Here is a 22,782-nt window from a genome sequence, read left to right as displayed (position 1 = left end):
CTGCATACTTGTGCATATACCCTTCACCCTCCTACCCCCTATACACAAATAATTTAAGAAAGGAAGGAAGGGAGGAAGGGAGGGAGGGAGGGAGGAAGGAAGGAAGGAAGGAATATAGAGTCTGTCAGAGTTGGAGAGATGACTTAGCAGTTAAGAGTGAGTATTGCTCGCTTTTGCAGAGACCTGAGTTCGGTTCCCACCACTCACACTGGGTGGCTCACAACTTCCTATAATTCCAGTTACAGGGGATCTGACAGCTTTTTCCAACCTTTGAGAACAACAGCACATGCGCATGGTAAACACACACACACACACACACACACACACACACACACACACACACACACACCTAAAAAGAATCTGTTTTGTGGAAAGTTGGCAAATCTATCAATAGAAAAACGAAATGGTTTAATCAGTGGCTAGCAGTAAATTCTCTGAGTTTAAACTTTTTTTTTTTTGACCAATGTTGGGGGGGAAGAAAATCTGTCTTCATAATGTTGGCTTAAGCAACAATCCTCAAGGCTGGGGGAATTCCAGGATGTGAGTTGTCTGTTGGGCAGAAACTAATCAGCTCCATTCAAACGCTCATCCTTTGTTATCTTAAGTCAATAAAAATAGTTGACCAGGAAGGTGACTCAGGATCTGCCTTGCTCTGTCTTTTTTTTTTTTAAAGTAATAGTGGATTAACTTGGCTTTTATGATTTTTTTCATCACTAGTTCTTATTGAAAATTAGATGAACTAACTGGCCATTATTCCTTTCTCACCTCCAGTCAGTTGACTGGATGTACTTCATCTTCACCCCCCACCAACTTGACGTGATCGTGGACATCATTTCTAAATAACATAGTTCTCTGGCTTTCTCTCACTTCCTCACCAAAAATTCCATCTATGAAGGTATATTTCAAAAATAGAAAGTGAGCGTAGTGACCACGTGAGTTTCCATCAGGGGAATCGGGGGCGATGATTCAGCGCTTTGCGGGCTCTGCTTACCTAATCAGAGCGGTGACAGCTTCGCTGCTATTTAGAGGTGACACCCTGAATAATAAGCACGTTTCCTCTAGCTTAGAGGTCCTGGCGGGTTTTGAGATATTTGTGAGACACCTGTGCCAGGAAACGTCAAGCCTTCAATGCTTTGTCCTTGCGAGGAACAAACAATTCTTTCAAAATAAAAGTAGCTAAATTCAGAAAGCACACAGTCTGTGGGAGGCATTATTTCCAAGTGTTTCTGAAGGTATCTACATCCACATAATACTCTCTCTCTCTCTCTGTCTCTGTCTCTGTCTCTCTGTCTCTCTCTCTCTCTCTTGCTTGTTTTTCATTTTGTTTTTGAGGCAGGGTTTCTCTATGTAGCCCTAGCTGTCCTGAACTCATAGAGATCTATCTGCCTCTGCTGCAAGGAGGGCTGGGCTTCCAGGCTTTCACCACCACACAGGCCACACAACAGCCTTTTGAGATGCAGACTACTGTTACCCGCGACTCTATATAGAGGACCGAAGCACAGAGAGGTTAAATAACTTATCTGAAGTTGCACAGCTCATAAGTGAGAGAGTTGGGCTTTGAACTTGGGCTTTCTCTTTATATTCTTTTCCTCTTGTACTTTGACTCCTCTGCTCCGCAGTGGTTCAGAGACACTAGATAATATGCAAATAGTTGCACAGCAGTAGATGGCAGAGTGGAGGCTTCAGCCCAGGTCATCTTCTTGAGAAGCCTTTGTTAATTATTACTTTCTTAGAAAAAATGAGGAAGTTTTAATTCCCATTCAAGTCTTCCCCTTAGACTATTGACAATTCATACAAGAAAACCACTTCTCTCTACAACCAGGTCACCTTTGAAGTGTAAGCCAACAGTTTCAAACAATACATAGTATCAGGCATAGATTATATATCTGTGTGTGTGCACACGCAGGCCTGAGTATGCCCCTGAAGTAGAGATGAAGGTCATCCAAAGGTTAAATGATAGAAGGTAGCAAAGTCTGTCCATTGAGCTGAGGGAAAAGCCAAAATTGGGCAGCTTTTCTCAGGTGGCCTAGAGTTCAAAACCATCTGGATTCTTCTGCTTTAGGGCAGAAAGACTCCACAGGCCTCTGGGTCGCGTGCTGTGATGGAGGTACTTTAAGAATTGTGGTCCAAAGGGTACCTTTTCTGTGACGACAGCAGTAGGCTTTTGAAACACAAGTGTTATTTGGAACAAAGGATCAAACTGTCTGATACCAAACCCTAGTGTGGGGCTATAAAAGGGTGCACATCCAGGCATTGTCCTTAGGAGGATCCTCTAGGAAGGAGCACCATTCTCTATTAGAGGTAATCCTATTCTATAGTTAGAATAGCTAAGATATCTAAGGCTGGGTGTGGTAGTACAAGCCTATAATTTCAGCACTCAGAGTCTGAGATAGGAGGATCTCAAGTTCAAAGCCAGCCTGGGCTACATAATGAAACTGTGCCTCAAGCTAACAGGTCAGCCACACATTGGAGCCTCTTTGCTTTTGCTGACTTCCTCATTCATTCTGTTCAATCCGCACGACTGCGTTCTCTTTCTTTAGAACCTTTCCTTTTCATGGCTTGGTACTTACCACTTCCTTTGCTAGAAAAGTATTCCAGCTCTGTGGCTAGCCCACTTTTGTTGTCCCAATTTATATTTAACATCCCCAACAGTGTAGACATTTGCAGACCCCCAGACTAAAGGAATCTTCAGTTCACTTCGAGGCCTCTTTCAACCAGTCTTATTGTCTGGGACACTTTTCAAAATCTGAAGTGATTCTGTTTAACCCACAAAGAATATTTACTGCCTAGGACCACTGAACTAGGGCTCTGTGTGTTGAATGTAGCTTCCATCTTCCCATGGTGATATCGGTGTGTGAGTTTAGGTGGCTGTGGTATTACAGGGTTGGATTTCTGAGTTTTGTGCAACATGAATATGAACAAAATCTCATCTCTAAAATTATATAATATGCATCCACAAGGGAAAGAATGGCAAGAAAGTGTCACTTCGGTGACTGGAAGTAAAATCTGAGCAACAGCTGGGTGGTGGTGCACGTCTTTTTAATCCCAGCACTCCAGAGGCAGAAGCAGGTGGATGGATCTCTGTGAGTTTGAGGCCAGCCTGGTCTACAGAGTGAGTGCCAGAACAGCCAGGGTTACATAAAGAAACCTTGCCTCAAAACAAAAGAAAAACAACAACAAAAAGAACTGGTTCACACCCTAATGCAGATGAACTAAATCTAAAAAGAACTGCGCAAAGTGAGTGAAAGAAGATAGACACAAGAGAAGAGCTTGCTGGAAAAGATGCATATGAAAAAAGAGACACGGGGAAATGTGGATGCCTTTTGAGGCCAGACAATTCTAATCTCCAGGTACAGAAAGCAGAATGTGGTTCTTCATGTCAGGGGTGGAGAGTAACTGAAAAGAGGATGAGAGAAGTGCCTGAAGAGATGGAAACCTCCATGTCTAATCTGAGGATACACAGGGTATTTGTCAAAACCTATCCTACTGTGGGCTGGAGAGATGGCTCAGCCGTGGAGAGCACACGCTGCTCTTACAGAGGACCCAGGTTTGGTTCCCAGCACCCACATACATCCGGACTTATTTCCTGCCTACATACCTCCCACCTAAATGTGGGAGAACATCTGGCACAGCTGGGTCAGACAAACTTGTTTAGGGAGTGAAAAAAGGTGGCTTTTTATCTCAGAAAAACCATAGCCCCCAGGATTCTGGGAAGTTAACTGTTCTTGGGCAAGTGGACCACTACCATCTGTAACTTCAGCTGGTCTCCGCAGCCACCAGGCATGCAAATGGTACGCATGCATACATGTAGGCAAAACACCTATACACATAAAATAAAAACATAAATGCATCTTTTAAAAAATATCAAATTGGATAGAGCCCTTTGCCTAATATGCAAGGCCTCGGGGCTCTATCCACAGTACTATATAAACAAAGAAACAAACAAAAATAAATAATCCAAGCAGACATTGAAGAAAGCTGGCTGAGGTGGAACAGGCCTTCAATGCCAGCATTCAGTAGGCGAGGAAGTGTTAAACCTTAAAAGCAGGAGAGAAAGACCTGTTCCACAATTGTTGAACCAAATTTGAAGCAAGTTTTAATAGAATGCCGGCCAGGATGATGGACTCTGGCCAATATCATTCGGGGTTTCCCAGAAAATGGCACGAGTGATATTTTGAGAGTCTTATAAAGGCAAGCCCATAAGACTATGTATTTTTCATCAGGCCCAATCAGGGTGGGCACAAGCATGTATCTTGATGTATTCACTGCCTACAGCCAATTAGGGGCAAACGTGTATCCTGGTGACTCCCTGCCTGCATCCAATCAGGGCAGGTTTACATCCTGACATATTTCCTGCCTACTTACCTCCCACCTAAATCTGACCAAGCACATCTGATACAGCTGGCTCAGACAAACTTGTTTAGGGAGTGAAAAAAGGTGGCTTTTTATCTCAGAAGAACCAGCCCCCAGGATTTCAGGAAGTTAACTGTCCTTGGGCAAGTGGGATTTACAGGTTAACTTTGGCCCTTACAGAAGACTATGTGAGTTCAAGGAGGCCAACCTGGGCTACAAGGTGTGCCCTGTTTCAAATGAAACAAAACAAAACTAACGAAAAACTCAGATACTGAGTACGTAAAAAAAGTTTTTAAAAAATACACTCTTGCTGGGTGGGATGGTAGTGGTGCATGCCTTTAATCCCAGTACTTAGGAGGCAGGTGGATCTCTGAGTTTGAGGCCAGCCTGGTCTGCATAAGGAGTTACAGGACAGCCCTAGCTACGTAGTGAGAGCCTGTCTGGAAAAAAACAAACTAAAAGTCCTTTTTAATAATCCCAGAGTGAATCATCTTAGTTGTACTGAAGATGTAAAATTGAAAGAGTTGGGGTAGGAGGAGAATGTGGGAGGAGCTAGGGGAGGGGAAAGAATGTGATAAAAGTATGCCGTAAGAAATGCTCAAAAACCCTGGCGGTGGTGTGCACGCCTTTAATCCCAGCACTCGGGAGGCAGAGGCAGGCGGATCTCTGTGAGTTCGAGGCCAGCCTGGTCTACAAGAGCTAGTTCCAGGACAGGCTCTAAAACTACAGCAAAATCTTGTCTCGAAAAACCAAAAAGAAAAAAAAAAAAAAAAAAGAAAAGCTCAAAAAATAAATAAAAACGTAAAAATACTAAAATTCCTATATTTATCAATATTTTATTGTCACAGTATCTGTAATGATATGTGTAAGGTAGGACTGTGGATCTCATGGCAAGGAGTAAACAGACAGAGAGCCTTCTCAGAGAAATGGCAGAAAGAAAGAGTGGGTGGAGCTTATCTCTTAAAGGGACTTTTGCACCTGTATACAGACTTAGTAGTGATGTAGCAGCCTTAGGACCCTGGGTGCGTGCTGCCAGGTGACAGAGGGGTCAGCATAATGCCTGAATCCTAACATTATCACCTTTGTTCACAATGTTAAAATTTACATTTGTTATAAATCTGAGATATTTAAAAAAAATCACCAGAGCGTTTATGAATAAAACAATGTTGCTTAAGACTTTTTCTGATACAACTTAAAAAGAGAAAGAGAATTTATTATTATTATTATTATTATTTTTTTGGTTTTTCAAGAGAGGGTTTCTGTTTGGCTATCCTGAAACTCACTATGTAGACCAGGCTGGCCTCAAAGTCATAGAGATCTCCCTGCCTCTGCCTCCCAAGTCCTGGGATTAAAGATATATACTACCATTGCTGGGCAAGAATTTATTATTCCATGCAAGAGAAGTCCCCCTGTGTTGCTGGCTTCCGATCTGCAGGCTGAGGTCTGATGGGACCTCTGTTTTGAGGCTTCCTGAAGCTATTCCTTCACAGGCCCTGACTGGAGCAACATGATCATACCAGCAACAGGGGTTCAGACAAAACCCTAGACTAGTCCTGGATCCAGACTAGCCCTCACTGGTCCCTGCAGTCACTGTGGCAGCTAACGACAGACTCATGGAAGGTAGCTAAAGAAGAAGGGACGGTGGAAGGGAACAAAGGCCATCAGAGGCCAGAGGCCACTCACATTTACCCACACAAAGACAGGGCTGGTTCCTCATGAACTGCTTACGTGAAAAGCATCCATGTTACTGTAAGCCAACATTATTAGTGTTCTGCCGTCTAGCTACCTCCAAATAGGTGGGCTGGGTTTTGTGTAAAGAATGTGTTTAATCATATTTTCTTGTTGAAACATCTAAAACTTGCCTGAAGTGAGAAACAAACATTAGGTCATCCTGCCTCCCGCTTCCTCTTTAACACAAATCTATTAGTTCTTCATTCCAGGAAGAGAAAGTGCTTGTGTTTTTGACAATTGGCTGATAAAGGGGCTTCCTCCAGCCACTAACCTCTTGGCAAAACAGTGGCTGAGTGCTGCCCTGTGGGAAGGATGCTGAGGAAGTGACCTGGAACGCCTGCCTGCTACGGGTCTTTAGGCAGTCACAGGAAACCCCTAAGAGCAAAGCATCCTCATCCCTACATATGCTAAAGACAAACAGACCCTCCTATCCCCGGAAGTTTCTCTGAAGCAATCTGTAGTTAAACACTTTCCAAAATCTGAATCAACAATTCCCAGGAAACAAAGAGAATCTGTTGATTTCTTTTCAGATTTTGAACAAAGTTTGACTTAAATTACTAACTTAAAAGAGAGAAGAGAGCTGGAATGAAGGCTGTTATTAAAAGCACTTACTACTCTAGCAGAGGACCCGGGTTTTGTTCTCAGAACCCACAACAGGCAGTTTGTAACTGCTTATAATTCCAGGTTTATGGCATCCTGTGCCCCCTACTGGCCTCTGTGGGCACTACAAGCATATGGTGGTGGTGCACATAAGGAGATGATGATGAGGACATAGTCACCCCATCCTACAGCCAGTTAGCAGCACCAGGTTTGAATCCCTGTTGTGAAGCAAGGTTTAAATCCAATTAGCAAGTGGATGGTTGTTCCCATGACAGTTATGCCATTATGGCACCAGTAGGCACATCTTAACTCCCAGGTCAGTACCTTAGCGTGTGGAACCCAAAGTTATGTAGGATCACTGATATTTTTTCTCCCCAAGTAGCCTGCATAGCACATTCCAACACTAACCAGTAGTTTCTGGTCAGTTCAAGATTGATTTTTCCTTGTCCTGCAATCCAAGTGTATGATATCTTCAGCAATAGGGTCTTATCATCTAATTACGGTGGAAAACAAAGAGCAACAGTAACAGCCTGTGTTGTTTTATGCCTCTGGGGCCTCCCTGTTCAATAATTCAGGGAGGTAATTTGTGCCTGACACAAAGTTTCATTTAATAACCTATTGTCTAACCTTCTAGGTTATCTCTGGTTAAACCTTTTTTTCTTTTTTCTTTTTTTGAGACAGGGTTTCTCTGTGTAGCCCTGGCTGCCCTGGAATTAACTCTGTAGACTAGACTGACCTTGAACCCAGAGATCCATCTGCCTCTCAAAAATCTTTTTTAAAAAAAAAAAAACTCGCATTTTAAAATTTATTTAAAGGCTAGTAGATTTTCCTAAGACTTCCTCACACATTTTTGGTTTTGGCTAATTTACCAGTAACTTTTTAATGTACCATTAACTTTGGGAGTCTTACCTCTCTCCACCCCCATGTGTTCCTTATTCTACACAGAAAGACATTTTTTCTAATAATGCATTATAAAAATAATCCCTGAAAATATAGTTTCGGGATAGCCTTTCTAATAATAAAATTGGTGTTGAATACATCTGTACTCCATGTCGCCACCTTCCTAAGGTGATAAAAAGAAAATTCAGATATGCCCACAGCACCCATTACATGTGTACATCCACAATGCTCTATAACACAGCCAAAAGAAAACATGGACCTGAATTTTTATGCACTGCTTTTTATTTTTATTTCCTGGTCTGATCTTTTCCACGGTCCCTGCAGATGCTCACGTGACATTTGGTAATAAAACATGATTTAAGATAAAATAGGTAAGAACTTGAATGGTAATCTTTAGATAAACAAAGTAATGTTAATGGCAGGGCGGAGCCACTCTTTATCTAGAACATCTAGTTTCTTGGTTAAACACCTTCCCTTTCAAGCCTGTGCAGGCCTATGGTGCAAACTTAACGTTTCCAAGAGAGTTAATAGAGAAACGACGTGGCCACTGAGGGATTTCACTTAATCCCCTGCTGACAGGGAAAGTCCTGACTAACTTCCAGGGGAGTAATTAGGGGTTCCTCCCCTGGGTAATTGTTCATCTGTTTTGGGTTAGTCTGATTATGTACAGACTTCCTGGTGTATTCCCTTTTGGAAAGGGTTAAAAAGTTGAACATTACTAAATTTGCCCAGGGTGGCTCAATAGGTGTTCCTCAACTGTTTTTGTCGTTGTTTAAAGGCAAGGTCCTGCTATATAATCTTGCATGGCCTGGAGCTCCTAATGTAAACCAAGCTGGCCTGGAACTCACAAAGGTTCACCTTTCTCTGTCTCGGGAGAGCTGGGACTAAAGGTGTGCACCACCACATTGACCTTCAATTGGGTTTGACTAGGGACCAGTGGGTTTGTTCAACTTAAAATGCTTTTACTACATTTCCTATGTGTGTGTTCTCATGTTCTCTAATCTATCTACCCTGGACTGTCCCCGTAGGGCTATGAAGTTGAGACTGAGAGTAGAATTACAGGTAGCTGTTCCACGAGACAGAAAGCCTAAGGCTGCTATCTCTACGCAACTGTTGGCAACCTCTTCCCAGTGCCTTAGCCTTGGCTCTCTCTATAGAAGATCCTGAGGCAAGGCTCGAATTCAGATAATTTATTTGGATTGAGATTGCAGGAAACACTGGGAAAGAATGGAAAAGTAACCAGGGAGGGAAGGGTAGAATTCTTATACACAGTTAAGGGTATGCACCATTACCAGTTCCGCCCTAGCTCCTGGAGAAACTATTCATAATACAAGCAATAAGTATTGTACAACCTAGGGGCATTAAAACTAATATATTTATCCACCAATTCTTGACCCTAGAAAACTTCCTTGGGCTGGTTAGTGACCCTGCAGGTCAGAGACTGCCTAGGGCACAACGATATAAGAAGCCATGGGTGGAGTTACAGATAATGCTGCAAGTGTCCCCTGAGTTATTCTTAGGATTTGCTGCTCCACAGTCTGTTCTATATTATTGGGTTCTTCTGCTCTGTTCATCCATCCATCTACCCACTCAGACAACTATTCTGATCAGGAAGGAAGGATAATACAGAGCGGGGGGGGGTGTTAGAAATTATTGCGTGAATATTTTGAAGTTTCCTCCATTTAGTGGTATGAAACAAAGAGGTCACCATTAGAGAACATGAGAACACGCACATAGGAAATGTAGTAAAAGCCTTTTAAGTTGAGCAAACCCACTGGGCCCCAGTCAGGCACACGGCTGTCAGTATTGAGAGAGGATGATGATGTCACCTGACATCACTTTCATCAGTATGGCCTTTTCCATGGTGTAGAATGGAATATAAGGAGACTCTAATATGCAACATTATTGTCCTTTGAATATGTCCTCCACTGTGGTGGGTATTGGGAGCTTGATCCGTCCTGTAGAAATGTTAAGAGGTAGTGGGACCTTTAAGAGGTGGGGCTAAGTGGGGGAGTTGTTAGGTAGGTAGGCCAAGGTCCTCCAGAGGCTCTTTAGCTTCCTGTCTTACCTTGTGATCTCTCTCATTTCTTTCATGGTGTTACCTACCGTGAGGTGACACTGTTAAGGAGCTTTTGTCAAAACTAGCTCTACACTATTTAGACTGTAAACCTCCCAAACTGTGTGTGCTAAAGAAACACCTTTTCTTTATTAGTTACCCAGCCTCAGGTACTTCCTCCTCGTAATGGAAAACAAACTGGCACAATTATCAGGCCAGGAGGGCAGCAGCTCCCTGCTGCACGCCTGGCTGTGTAAGAGGCCCTCGAAATCAAGTCTGACAGTTTCAGACTTGAAATTCCTTCATTAGGACAGAAAGCTGGTCCAAGAGACTGCAGGCTCCAGTCTGTCACAAAGAAAGGCATGGATCTGGACAGCAGGCAGGTTTTCATTCACCAGATTCCAAAATGCAAGGAAGTAAAAGAACTACAGAGACCACACCGAGGGCAGCCTAAGTCGCGAAGCCTCTAGTCGACTTGGGGAAATCACTGGAACGCTCTGAGCCCCACTTGTCCCATCTCTTGCCTGAGTATTTTGGGTTAAGAATGAAAACAAGGACCACTATATTATGCTGGTTTTTCTCTGCTTGCTTTTCAATGATCCAATCCTCTTCCCTAATCTATGCCCAAGAACAAGACCTCTCTGATTAACATCACCCAGCACACTCTGCCTGCTAGGTTAGTGTGGCCAGTGGGTGGGTGCTGCCTGAAGCAGAGAGAAACCCAGACATTCTTACCTATCTCCTGGCCCTACTGTCTTATATACTCATTCCTGGTCCAGCCTCAACATACAGCTATGCCCCTTTACGGCCATCATGTGACTCCAGCTCTTACCAGACTCTTTTTGCCTTGCTCCTCCAGGCCTGGGCCAATGAAGACTACCCATTGTTGCCATCTATGCCTTGGGCCCCTCACCGTGACCTCATGTGGGTCCCTTTGTCCTACCCTCACCTCTGTAACTGTTCCTGTAATGAACTCCCCTGGTTCTCCCTCTGCCCCTCTGGCTGCAGGCTGGTGTCTGCAGCAGGGAGGGCTACTGGATTAAATGAATGTTCCTCTGAGACACCTGGCATGTGACTCGGGACTTAGGAAGTGCCACAGGACTGTTCATTACCGATGGTATTGTTATAACTTCTCCCATTGTGGGCAAACCTCACCAATTTATGACAAATGCAGAGCTGCGTGTGGGGGAGGGGATGGTGATGTTCCAGAGCATCCTAACACTAATGGGGACAGGGCACTGGGTCTCAAGGGCTGAGTCCTGTGGACTAAAATCGATATTGTAGGGAGATCTGCTCTGTTACTTTGGGCACTGTGTCAAAAGCGATTAGCGCAAAGACAGCTTGGCATGGATCGAGGAGGCTTAAAGGTGGCGGGGCGCATTATGCAATCTGGTTTATGAAAAAAATTCTAGCGGATCAGATTAGAATTTGCTTTTATCTAATACCTTAGAGCCATTTTGTCTGCATTCTAATTCTTAAACAGCAGGTAATCCAGCAAAACTCCTGTTTTTAAAAAACACACTAGCATTTTTTGATAATTCTTGGTAAACCAATTAGTCTCCCAGCATTGTTTTGGGAGGTGGCCCTCTGGCTGCGCTGATAGTGGGCATGTAGAAAGACACAGATTGGCCACCCCTTGAGGAACAAAGTCTTCAGGAGACAAGCTCGCCTTCAGTCCCCTTCTGCCCTCGTTTGTTTTCCAATTCTCAGAGTTGAATGCGTATACATTTGCAGTATAATTATCACCTAAAACACGGTGAATATGCTCCAGTCCCGTTCCCAATCACAGGTACAGGTTGTATGTACTGAAGTCTAATTTGAATTCACTATTTAAAAACTGCAATGTAGAAACAGTTTAGCATTCATTAACTTGGCCTCAAGTGGGGAAAACACACTGTGCTGGCTGGTTTTGCGTGCCAACTTGACACAAGCTAGAGTCATCAGAGAGGGAGGAGCCTTAATTGAGAAAAGGCCTCCATGAGAACCAGCTGTAAGGCATTTTCTCAATTAGTGATCAATGGGTCAGGGCCCAGCTCATAGTAGGTGTTGTTATGCTTGGGCTGGTGGTCCTGGGAAGCGAGCCAGTAAGCAGCACTCCTCCATGGCCTCTGCATCAGTCCCTGCCTCCAGGTTCCTGACCTGTTTGAGTTCCTGTCCTGACTTCCTTCGGTGGTGAACAGCAATGTGGAAGTGTAAGCTGAATAAACCCTTTCCTCTCCAACTTCACTTTGGGTCATGGTGTTTCATTGCGGCAATAGGCCTTAATAGGGACACACGTCCAAGTGAACATCTCTGAAGATATGCTCTCTTCAGCTGGGGGCGGGGGGGGGAGTGACGGTGGCAGCACCCCCACTTTGTCCTTGTTCCCTGGTTGTGATTTTGGAATTGGACAAGCCTCCGTGTGGAGAGTTGATGGGAGAGTCAGAAGCTCAGAGATCCCACAGAAAGGCCACTCTCCTGGCTTGCCAACTTGAGGAGAAAGTTGTGCAGAAGGACCTTCTGAATGGCAAGTTCCCATATTGGCCTCAGGTGACAAACACCTGGGATTCGGAACCCGAGCAGAATTTCAGAATGTCCTTTCCTTTTGGACGAGTTGTGAACTAGTCGTGAATAAAGAAAGGGACTTGGCTTCAGGCCCTTTAACTTTTAACATGCAAACCGACTTTGGAATGACACGATAGCAGATGTATTTCCAGGGTACAGTGTGACACCTCAATACAAGTGTGTGCTGAGTAATGAACGGGTCAGGGCAGCTGGCACGCTTGTCACTTCAGGCACTGAGTGTTTGTGTTTGGGATATTCAAAATCTTTCTACTAGTTATTTTGTAGCATAGACTTCACTGCTGTCAACCACAGTCACCCTACTATGTGTTAGAACATCAGAATTCAGTCTCATCCAACTTCAGCCTGATACCATTAACCAGCCTGTCTCCCCCCCTCTCCCTCCCTCCCTCCCTCCCTCCCTCCCTCTCTCCCTCCCCATATTTCTGCTTGAATTTTTATTTTGTTACTGTTTTTTTGAGACAGGGTCTCAAGGATCCCAGGCTGGCCTCAAATCTACCGTGTAACCAAAGATGACCTTAATCTCTGATCCTCATGCCTCTAACGGCCTGTGCCACTGTGGCCCCTAGTAATTGTTTTCCCTTTGCTTTTGAGGCTTGGGCCTTGGGCATGCTTGGCTGGTGCCGCATCACTGAGATGTGCCACTGGCCTGATTTTTCAAATCGTAACTCCAAAGGCTTTGAGGAAAAAAATTCAGAGGGAGAAATCCTGACGGAGCATGAATCTGGGTTTTAATTTTGGCTTCCTGGCTCAGTCCCTCAGCAGTTGCAGGATTAGGATTTGGGGCAACTCTTTCTCTCAGACTGTTTCCTCGAAGGTAGTATGGATTCATGGGTGATGAGGGGTTGTCTGGGCTCAGGAAGCTGCCTACTGTGGCCTGGCCTGGAGCGAGGACTCCATGCATAATCCCTCCCCTTAGTGTTATTCTTGTTGCTGCTATGGTTACAGTTCCCCTCCCCTCCCTATGAGCTACAGATTGGCCTCTGGCCCTTCCATTTGGAGTTTATCCCATGAAAAGTCACTGCGCTGCCAATAAAGGAAATGCCCGGCGCCCTATTCTTAGATATTGTTCAGGACTAGGAACCGGTACAAACTGAGCTTACTCAAGCGAGAGGGCTGAGACTGCCTCCTCTAACTGGCTCAGAGACGAGCTCAAGCTCAAGCATCAACTGAGCCTTTGAGATGTAGCTGGCTGCTGATGAATAAAGTCCTGCCAAGGCAAAGGTACTGAGTAAATTCCTTAAAGTGCCCTCCCACTTCCTCCACAATGGCATCTCCACCCCAACTCTCACCCTCAATAATCAGATCTGTGGGATTCAGCCAGAAGCTGAGTGTTAGGCTAGAATACCAGCGCCTCCCGCATTGGCAGCTTCTCAACGGTAGTTGTATGTGAGCCTCGCAACCCCCACACATAGGACTGGGGGGCTAGCGTGGGTCCCATCTGAGCTGAGGGAGGTCAGATCCTGTCTTAGCGGAATACAGACAGAACCACTCCAGGGGAATGCAAAATGGACAGACAAGTGCTTGTGCATATTGATCCACTCCGAAAGAGAACTGAAGCCTGTGGAAAACTTGGCTCATTTTTAATAACATCCTGTGAAGGGAGGGCCAGAAATCAGGAGTTGAGAGGTACTTTAGAACAAATAAAGAGCCGCTCCTGGAAGTGTGCTAGAACTGAAGAAGCCAATTCACAGCCCAGCGTGTTGGAAAGACATTGCTGAGAGTGTTTCCTATTTCTGTTCATGCCTGGGTGGCATGCTATTTCCCTGAGGTTTTTCTGAATCCTCAGGGGAATGGCTCCTACTATTGGTACCCAGAGCTCAACTACAAATGCTGTCTGTGTAGAAGTCTCTGTCTCCTTTTTTGAGACAGGGTTGCCTGTTGTACCCCTCCTTCAGACGAATAAGCATTGGGATTCTAGGCGTGTGCCACCGTGTCTGGCTGGAATCACACATTTTAACACAGCTGAACTATGCAGAGGAAGGGAAACCTCTTTCATTGTTTGACCTTGATCTTGAGGTTCCACTCACCTCTGAGTAAGAGATAACAATAAACTTTTAATTTTTCCAATCTAATTGCTTATTGTCCTTTGACGCAATGCTCCATCTTACAGACTTTTCCCATCATCTGCTTCCTTCTTTGAGACCTTTGCAAGAGTTGATACATGAAAGAAGGCCAAGTGGGTTAGATGGCCGAAAAGAGGCGAGGCTCTGGGAAGGGTGTCTTCTACTTCTTCCTTGGGTAAGGGGGCTTTGGCTTTGTAGTCCTGGCTCCCGAATGCCTTGCTGGCTTGTGAGACATCAATCAATGGTTGGAGGGCAAAGCGATTATCAGCTTTCTTTCTCTGGCTGACTGTGTTTCCATTAGCTCCACCTGACTGGAGAACCTCAAGGCCAGCCAGGTCCTCCAGCAACCTGCTGCCCTAAGCGACCACCTCAGCCTCTGCTAAAACACACTGGATCTATGAGGAACCTGGGAGAACTACGTGCCTCTGTCTCCTGACTACAGCCACCACAGTCTGGCAGCTGCAGCCTTGACAAACAGGTGAAAAGGCCAACAGTGGAGTAGAAGGTGAAGCCAGGAAACACTAGCAAGAAGTAAGGGAGTAAAGTGAGTGTGTAATGGCAGCAACTGGAGCTTCATTACCCAGGAGAACTCGGAGAAGCCATGTCAAACCGGCCCTAGAGTGATGAGCACATTGATAGCTCTTGAAGTGAATCACAAAATATGTGTGCAGAGCAGACCCCACTATATATAATAGACTCACTAGGTGTAAACACACCTTTGCCCGCCCCCATCCAGAAACCCACTTGCTCCCAAACTCTGTACCAGATCTTTTCATGGTGTGGTAGTTTGAACAGGATGTTCAAACACAAAATCACAATGTCTACATGTCCACCACAGAGAAACTCTTTCGATGTGCAAAAGGCTTTTCATCGCTTTGTCTTTTTATTAGCAGAGAACTGGGGAAAAAAATCTAAATAATCACGACTTTCAGGACTATATAAATAAAAAATGAAACATGCACGTAATGGAAAAATATGTAGCAGTTAAAAGAAGGAAGTAGAGTGCTATGTAGTAGCAGAGATAAGTCTAAATAAATGGTTGACAAAAAACAAGATGAAACAAAAAACAGCCCAGCAATAGCTGGGCAGTGGTGGCACAGCCTTTTAATCTCAGTACTCTGGAGGCAAAGGCAGGCAGATCTCTGTGAATTCCAGGCCAGCCTGGCCTACAGAGTTCTAGAACTGCCATGTCTACACAGAGAAACCCTGTCACAGAAAACTAAAAGTCAAAACAAAACAACAAAACCAGCAACAGTTAGATATTGGCATGCTTTAATCTTTATAGTTTCTTCTTTTCCAAAATATTATATGAGTTAAACTGTACAATATGTGGCCTTTTAAGTCTGGCATCTTCCATTTTGTTTAACACATTTTGCATCCATCCATTCTGAAGGTATCAGCGCTTTCTTTTTATTGCTTAAACATGTTAGCAATTTATCATTAGACATATATGTGCATATACTATATATCCTATATAAATAAATCATTTAAAAATACACATCTGGAAAGACAGAAAACACTACAATAATGTGCTTTGGAAGGATGGTGGGAACAAGACTGAGAAGGGGATGGTTAAACAAGCTGCTTTATCTTTAAAGTTACAATTTAGAAACTGAATTCTGTTGCACAATTTTTAAAAAATTGTGTAATTTCTTTAAAAAAATGTATTTAGTAATAGAAAGAGGTAGGTGATAATTGCATTGGTTATATAAGCGAATAATCCTTGTATCTCTCCCTCCCTCCCTCTGTGTGTATGTGTGTGCAAGAGCAAATGATCAAGACGACACTGAAGGGGAAAAGGAAAGGAGGAAGCCTTTTACTTGATGAGGAGGTGGAATTTTTGTTTTTTGCAACAACTAAAAAAAAAAATAAAATAAACAAAAAAAAACTTGAGCACAATGGAGACTTTTAAATGTTAGTATTGATTGAGAGAGGCAAATGCTAGCTCCCATTAAAAGGGAAAGAGACAAATAATAACAGTGTTTATGTGACTAGCTCAAAATAGAAAAGAGAGGGAAGGAGGAAAGGCCTTATTCCTCCAGAGATAGCTGAGGATGAGGCAGGCTTTATGTTTAGGCAGGAGAAGCAGAGCGAACCAGTGCGGTGCCGCTTTGCAGCGCAGGGCCTAGCGGATCTGGCTGTCTGTCCAAACGATGACTGAGTTTTCAGCATGTTTCTCTACCTGTAATGGATGGCTGGGATCCTTGGCTTCAAATTCATTTGAAGCTAAGTGATATGAATGATGATCAGAGGAACCGTCAGGTCTAGAAACCGGGACAGAGACTTGTGTAGGATGATGGAGGACTGTTATGCATCCCTCTTCATGTCCATCTTTCTGCTGATATCTTCAAAATTTGGCCAAGCCCAGATCAGTCATTGTTACTGTATCCTGTCTCCTTTTCTCCTCTATTGAAAAATTCATGAAAACCCAGCTCTTCTTCCCTCAGTCTTTCTGAGCCATCACTCTCCACGGTATCTGCCATCCCAGATGAGGAAGCTCTTAGTCTTCAGCAGACTTCTTCCCCAAGTCTTTCCCTGCTCATTGCTTTCTGCACACTGCTCTCAGTTAGTCCAACCCCTCCCCCAGACTCAACCACACCTTCCCACTGGTGACCACACTAGTCTCCTTTCTGGTGTTCATTACAATTTCCCACATCCAAGGAATCACTGCCGCCAGGCGTGGTAGCCTGTGCCTTTAGCCCTAGCATTAAGGGGGCAGAAACTGGAGATTCCTTGTGAGTTTAAGGTCATCCTGGTTTGCAAAATGAATTTTGTGAGGCCAGAGCTACCTAGAGAGACTCTGTCTCAAAAGTAAACAAGTAAATGAATAAATAAACTGCCACTCTGTAGTTTTTTTTTTTTTTGTTCCCCTTCAAGGAATATATCAGTCATTTCCACCCAATACCCCCTGAGCCCAGTCACCGCTGGCCTCTTTGATTTTAGTTTCTCCACTCTGCCCTGCGTTCCATCTCGTCACTAATCTTGTTTAGATATCATTTCACCAAGCCACACCTCATCTCAAGAATGCACGGTGGCTGACGACTATGTATCACACCAAATCTGAACTTTGCCTGGCTGTCATCACCTACCCCACACATGAATTTTCCCACATACCCTTACCTTTCTTCAAAACCTTTCCTTCTTCCTCTGTTCTACAAACAGAAGCTTAGTCCTAACCACAGTCCTTCGCTTAGTCAGTATTTGTTGATTTTTCTTAAGATCTTGCATGGCAATCTGTCCATTCTATGTTAGGAGCAGGGAAATAGGTACAATTCTACATGGGCAAGCTAGAACTAAAAGTCCATGAAGACCTTAAGAGGAAAGTGAATACCAGTGTCCTAAATACAGATAGGAGTGAGAACACATTGCATGAGAAGATGCCATGTGGTCTAGGAGAGCAGGAGATGAAGTCCAAGCCTGGGAAACAAGTCCACAGCAGAAGGCTCTGGATTTCAGAAGAGATGCAGGCATCTCAAGTTTTGACTGTGCTTAGAAATTATAAGTTTCCTTATAACCTACTACAAGGAAAATCAGCTTTAAAGAAGGCACAGGCAGGAGGCTGGTAGCTATCAGCAATGAGCATGGCAGGGTTATCACCACAATGTTGAATTTGCTCTCCGTGACTTGTGGGTTTTCGTGAGCTCTGTATGGATAGTCTCCCATGATCCCCATCACACTTTCCTTCCCATCCTTCCCATAGTCTCCACTGATCTCCACCATACAGTCTTCTCCATAATCTCCACTGGTCTCCACCATACAAACGCTCCACAATCTTCAATAATCATTATAATGCATTTCTTTCCTTCCCTTTATACATATCCACCTACGATAGAAAAACAGTGTTCCTTCCTCTTCTCCATGACTATTTTGGCTAATAGGACATGTAGGAAAGTTGATGGCCTGAGATTTCTGGCACCATGTTAAATGGTCCTGCAGCTTTCGCTTCCCTCTTCCTAGAATATTTACCTGTGTAAGGAATTCAACTCACCCAGAGAATGGGGACAACTAATCTATGGACCCATTTTAGTTCTCAGCTAGCAATCAACCTTAACCACCAGTTCTCCACAGTAGACAACCAACTCAGTTAAGTGTCCATAGAGATGGCAAGAGTTCCAACTCACATATGGGGAGCAGATCACATTGGTGATCCAGACAAGGTTAGAGATAATAAAATAATAATAAAATAGTTGCTGGTTGTAAGCTACTGGATTCTGAGATGACTTGTTTTGCACTGAAATATGTAACTAAAATAAACAAGTAACATCTTGACTTATAATATAAACGCTCTCATTTATGGGACCTCATATATTGATAACCCAAAAGACACCATCAGGCCTACTCTTAAGGGGCACTAGTTCCTCAGTAACTTGGGCTCATATTGGTAATTCCTTTCTGATAGAAACAGAATGGATTGTTTCACCTATTAATTAATTATATTTTATTCAGGGCTTTAAGATCTCTTTAATAGATTGAAATTTTATCAGTCAATCTCAAGTACTCTTCAAACAAGCCCATATTTACATCTTGTTTCTCTTCATTACTTAGTGCAAAGTAAACTTATACTATATACTGATAGGTTGAAAATTCAATTCCAAATATTCCCTCATGCGTATGAGATTGTCTTAAGTAAAGCTCAAGAAACCAAGAGACTTTATCCCCTGTAATTCCTGTATTATGTTAGCCATGTAAAGCTTCATTTGGTAATAAAACAAAAAGCCACAAGCATATCAAGGTAATAAAGATTTCTGTCTCTTTCATTAGGATCTATCTGGGTAACTGGACAGAGGCAGAAAAGATCATAGTGAGTGAGGTAACCCAGACCTGGATAGATAAATATTGCATGTTCTCCATTCTCCCTCATCCATGGTTCCTAGCGCCAGTTCTTGAGATACGACAATATAACTGGAGAAACAGCAGAAATCAGGAACATAAAAGGTGACAATGGAGATGACGGGGTTGGGGGACAATAGAGGTTGTGTCTCCTAGAAGTGTCAGAGAAGCCACATCCATTAAGTCTCATGAACAAGTCTGCCCAAACAGGACCTGAACAATGACAGCACCAACAGACATGCTAACTCGGAAGAGGGAATGCTCAGAGGCTTCAACCCTCATCAAAGAACTACGGGCAACTAAAGAATGCTGGGAGTGGAGAAGTAGTTTTCCTTAAGGAAGAGCCCCTAATTGGTTATCTAGTACCTAGGGATCCGCCCTGAAATCTTGAAATCAAATACATACAAAACATACGAGCAAAATTATATTTAGTAGTGCTCTTGCGTGTGTGTTTAACAAAGAAAAAAAGGTGAATTTGAGAAAGAATGAGGTTACATGGGAGGAGTTAGAAGGAGGATAGGGAAGGATAAATGATATTTATAATTTCAAAAAAAATAATATTTTAAAGTCTATTTAATTTAAGAGAGGTTCAGCTGGGCGGTCGTGGCCCATGCCTTTAATCCCAGCACTGGAAGGCAGAGGCAGGTGGGTCTTTGTGAGTCCAAGGTCAACCTGGTCTACAAGAACTAGTTCCAGGACAGCTAGGACTGTAATACAGAGAAACCCCGTCTTAAAAAAATGAACAAAAACAAAAACAAAAAAAGGAGAGATTCACAATAGTGAAAACAGATAAAGGAACGAGACATGAGCTAAAACCTTCCTCAGAAGGGATAGGAATCAAGACTTAGCTCTAATTCCAGCACAAACATTCATAAATCCTTCAAAAACTGAATGTACTTTTCCAATGTTTTAATTGTCTTCTCTTGTCTCATTACTAGCTTGCAGTTGGGCCATGGGAAATGAATGAGGCCATCAAGATTTCACAGATTTGTCCTTGGGCATCTAAATGCCTTCACATACAGTCTTTTCTAAAATCCAAATATAGTTTAAAAATACCATGTTGCCAGTATCAGAGTCTTTTAGTTTTAGGCTTACAGAGTCTGAGCAGTACTCAGTCATAGAGAACAAGGCTCAGTTTAACCTAAATACGCGGCGACTGTTTAAGAGATAAGGAACAAACAGGTTCTACTAAAATAAAAGTAAGCAGACTCTCGAACTTATGAATTATAATTAGGGATGGTTGAACCTGTTTGATCAAAGAATATGCTAATTCTTTAAGCCAAAACCTAATGCCTTGTTGGAGATCTTGACACCATCAGGATCAAGATATGACTTCTGGTGACTCCAAACTGTTGGAAGGCAGCCATGATCTCCACTATACCACCAACACAGATGACTTTAAACTATTGGAATGCCAAAACCAATACTTCTGGTTCTTCAGCACTTAAACAATTTGAGTTGAAAGAAAAGTGGGGTGTATATAAGATTAAGGCTACTTAAAACATGTTCTATAAAAAGCGGTGAGGGTACACAAAAACTCAGATTACCAATTATACAGACAATTTCTTGGTTGGAATTAGGATCATATCCAGTGTGAGGGGGTGGACAAGGGCAAGCTGGAGCTCTTGAAGGTCATGAGTACACATCGGATCAAAATTGATAAGGTGCTTGATTTCTTGAAACAAGTACTGTGATCCTGATAAGGCAAGTCTCCTACTCCCCTGAGCCTGTTTTTGCATCTATAGAAATAGAAAATGATGATATCTGTACTGCTGACCTCACAGGATGTCATAAAACTCCACTGAGCTAATATATAATAAAGCAAAATAAGAAGCTCTAAAAATGAGTAGGATTTCAACTATGCTACCAGCATAGACGATTATAAATATAAAAGAAAACATTGGGCCACTGTGTAAATCAAATGACTGGAGGAAGAAATAAATGCATAATTGATAGCGTGTGAGTCATGGGAACTGATTTATGAACGGAAGTGAACACTGATAAGCAAGATGCACCTTCTCAGTAGTTGGAAAGACTTAATGACGGATTGAGCTTTTAGAGCCTGTCTTTAAAACATTTATTTCACTTTTAATTTTGTGTCTGTGTGTGGGTCTTTGCATCTGAGTGCAGGTGTCTGAGGAGAATAGAGATGTTGGGTCCCTCTGGAGCTGGAATCCTATGTGGTTTTGAGCTCCTCATCATGGGGGCTGGGCCGGAAGTTAACTTGGGTCTTCTGAAAGAACAGTATACACTCTTACCCATTGAGCCATTTCTTTAGCCTCTAATTTGTCTTTTTAAGTACACAAGAAATAACCTCTTAGCTATCCCCTTCTCCTCCACCCAAACCACCTCCTCTGTAAATAAACACATTACCAGCACCAGGGTTGCCGCGTGACCAGAATGACAGGCTAATCAACAATAGGAAACGATATTGCAAATACAGCTGAGGGCACAATGCACACAAGAGCTTTGTCAAGTTCTTCTTATGAAACTTCCTGTCACAAACATCCTTTCAAAACTGGGACGTGCTGCCTGCCATTTTCCAAAGCACATCATCAAGGAGAATTAGAGAACCCTGTTTCTCATTATAATTAATTGGTCATAATAGGAACTTTAAACAATTGGGATCATGATGTAAGTATGACACGTACTTCCTTGGATGAAATCCTCCCTGAGCTACAGGAAATAGGTCAATAAGGAAGTATATGTGCCTCAGACACACAAGATGGACTGAAAAGACCAGTTGCAGATTCTCCACTAATGAGTGACCCCTGCTGGATTCCTGCCTGGTGAGACCTCAAAGAATTAATTTGTTTCCAAGAAAAACAAAGGCCACTCAGGACCTAATCCAAGTCTTAAGACACAGAAGACTATGGAGCTGGAGAGATGGTTCAGTAGTTAAGTGTACTGGCTGCTTTTCCAGAGGACCCGGGACCAAGACCTGGGACCATGCGGTGGCTCATAGTGAATCCACAGTAGCTGTAAGGCCTTGATAGGGAGGATTTGATTTCATGCCCTCTATCCTCTGGAACTCAATTAGGAAGCTGTTTGTAGTTGCAACTTTTTGCATTAAATGCTATTTTGAAATGATATACAATCTGCGTTGTAACAGTATACACTTTGATGCTCATATTAAATCGACAGTCTGAAGTTTCTAGATTTAGAAAATAGAATATAGCTCTTTCCTTTCTGCCACCACCGTGCCATCCAGACTGAGGAAGACCCGGAAACTCCGGGGCCACATGAGCCATGGCCATGGCCGCAGCGGTAAACACCGCAAGCATCCAGGAGGATGCGGGAACGCTGGAGGCAAGCATCATCACAGGATCAACTTCGACAAATATCATCCAGGTTACTTCGGGAAAGTTGGGATGAGGCATTACCACTTAAAGAGGAACCAGAGCTTCTACCCGACTGTCAACCTGGACAAACTGTGGACACTGGTCAGTGAGCAGACCTGGGTCAACGCTGCCAAGAACAAGACTGGAGTTGCTCCCATCATTGATGTCGTGCGATCGGGCTACTACAAAGTTCTGGGGAAGGGAAAGCTCCCTAAGCAGCCTGTCATCGTGAAAGCCAAATTTTTCAGCAGAAGAGCTGAAGAGAAGGTAAAGGGTGTTGGAGGTGCCTGTGTTCTAATGGCTTGAAGCCACTCAGGCAGACCAATTAAATGCTAACACTTTC

General features: G+C 43.4%; 1 protein-coding gene across 1 annotated transcript; it reads left to right on the top strand.

Annotated features, from left to right (window-relative positions):
• The first annotated feature begins 961 nt into the window (after positions 1-961).
• Positions 962-22,745, top strand: LOC121460401 (60S ribosomal protein L27a-like). Its single transcript, XM_041670758.1, has 3 exons — positions 962-1,093; positions 20,679-20,783; positions 22,263-22,745. Exons 1-3 carry the CDS (start codon positions 962-964, stop codon positions 22,743-22,745), a joined length of 720 nt encoding a protein of 239 aa, XP_041526692.1.
• Positions 22,746-22,782: the final 37 nt, after the last annotated feature.

Source organism: Microtus oregoni, unplaced genomic scaffold, assembly GCF_018167655.1.
Source record: "Microtus oregoni isolate MIOR12 unplaced genomic scaffold, Mior012 000020F_ref0000438, whole genome shotgun sequence".
Taxonomy (NCBI): Eukaryota; Metazoa; Chordata; class Mammalia; order Rodentia; family Cricetidae; genus Microtus; species Microtus oregoni.
Note: the sequence above shows the minus strand (reverse complement) of the source record. Positions and strands in the feature narration are given on the sequence as shown.

Coding starts and splice junctions, on each gene's coding strand:
- LOC121460401 (XM_041670758.1), top strand. CDS start 962: ATGATTCAGCGCTTTGCGGGCTCTGCTTACCTAATCAGAGCGGTGACA. Junction 1,094..20,678: donor TGGCGGGTTTTGAGATATTT/GTGAGACACCTG, acceptor GGTTGGAATTAG/GATCATATCCAGTGTGAGGG. Junction 20,784..22,262: donor TGCTTGATTTCTTGAAACAA/GTACTGTGATCC, acceptor TTCTAGATTTAG/AAAATAGAATATAGCTCTTT.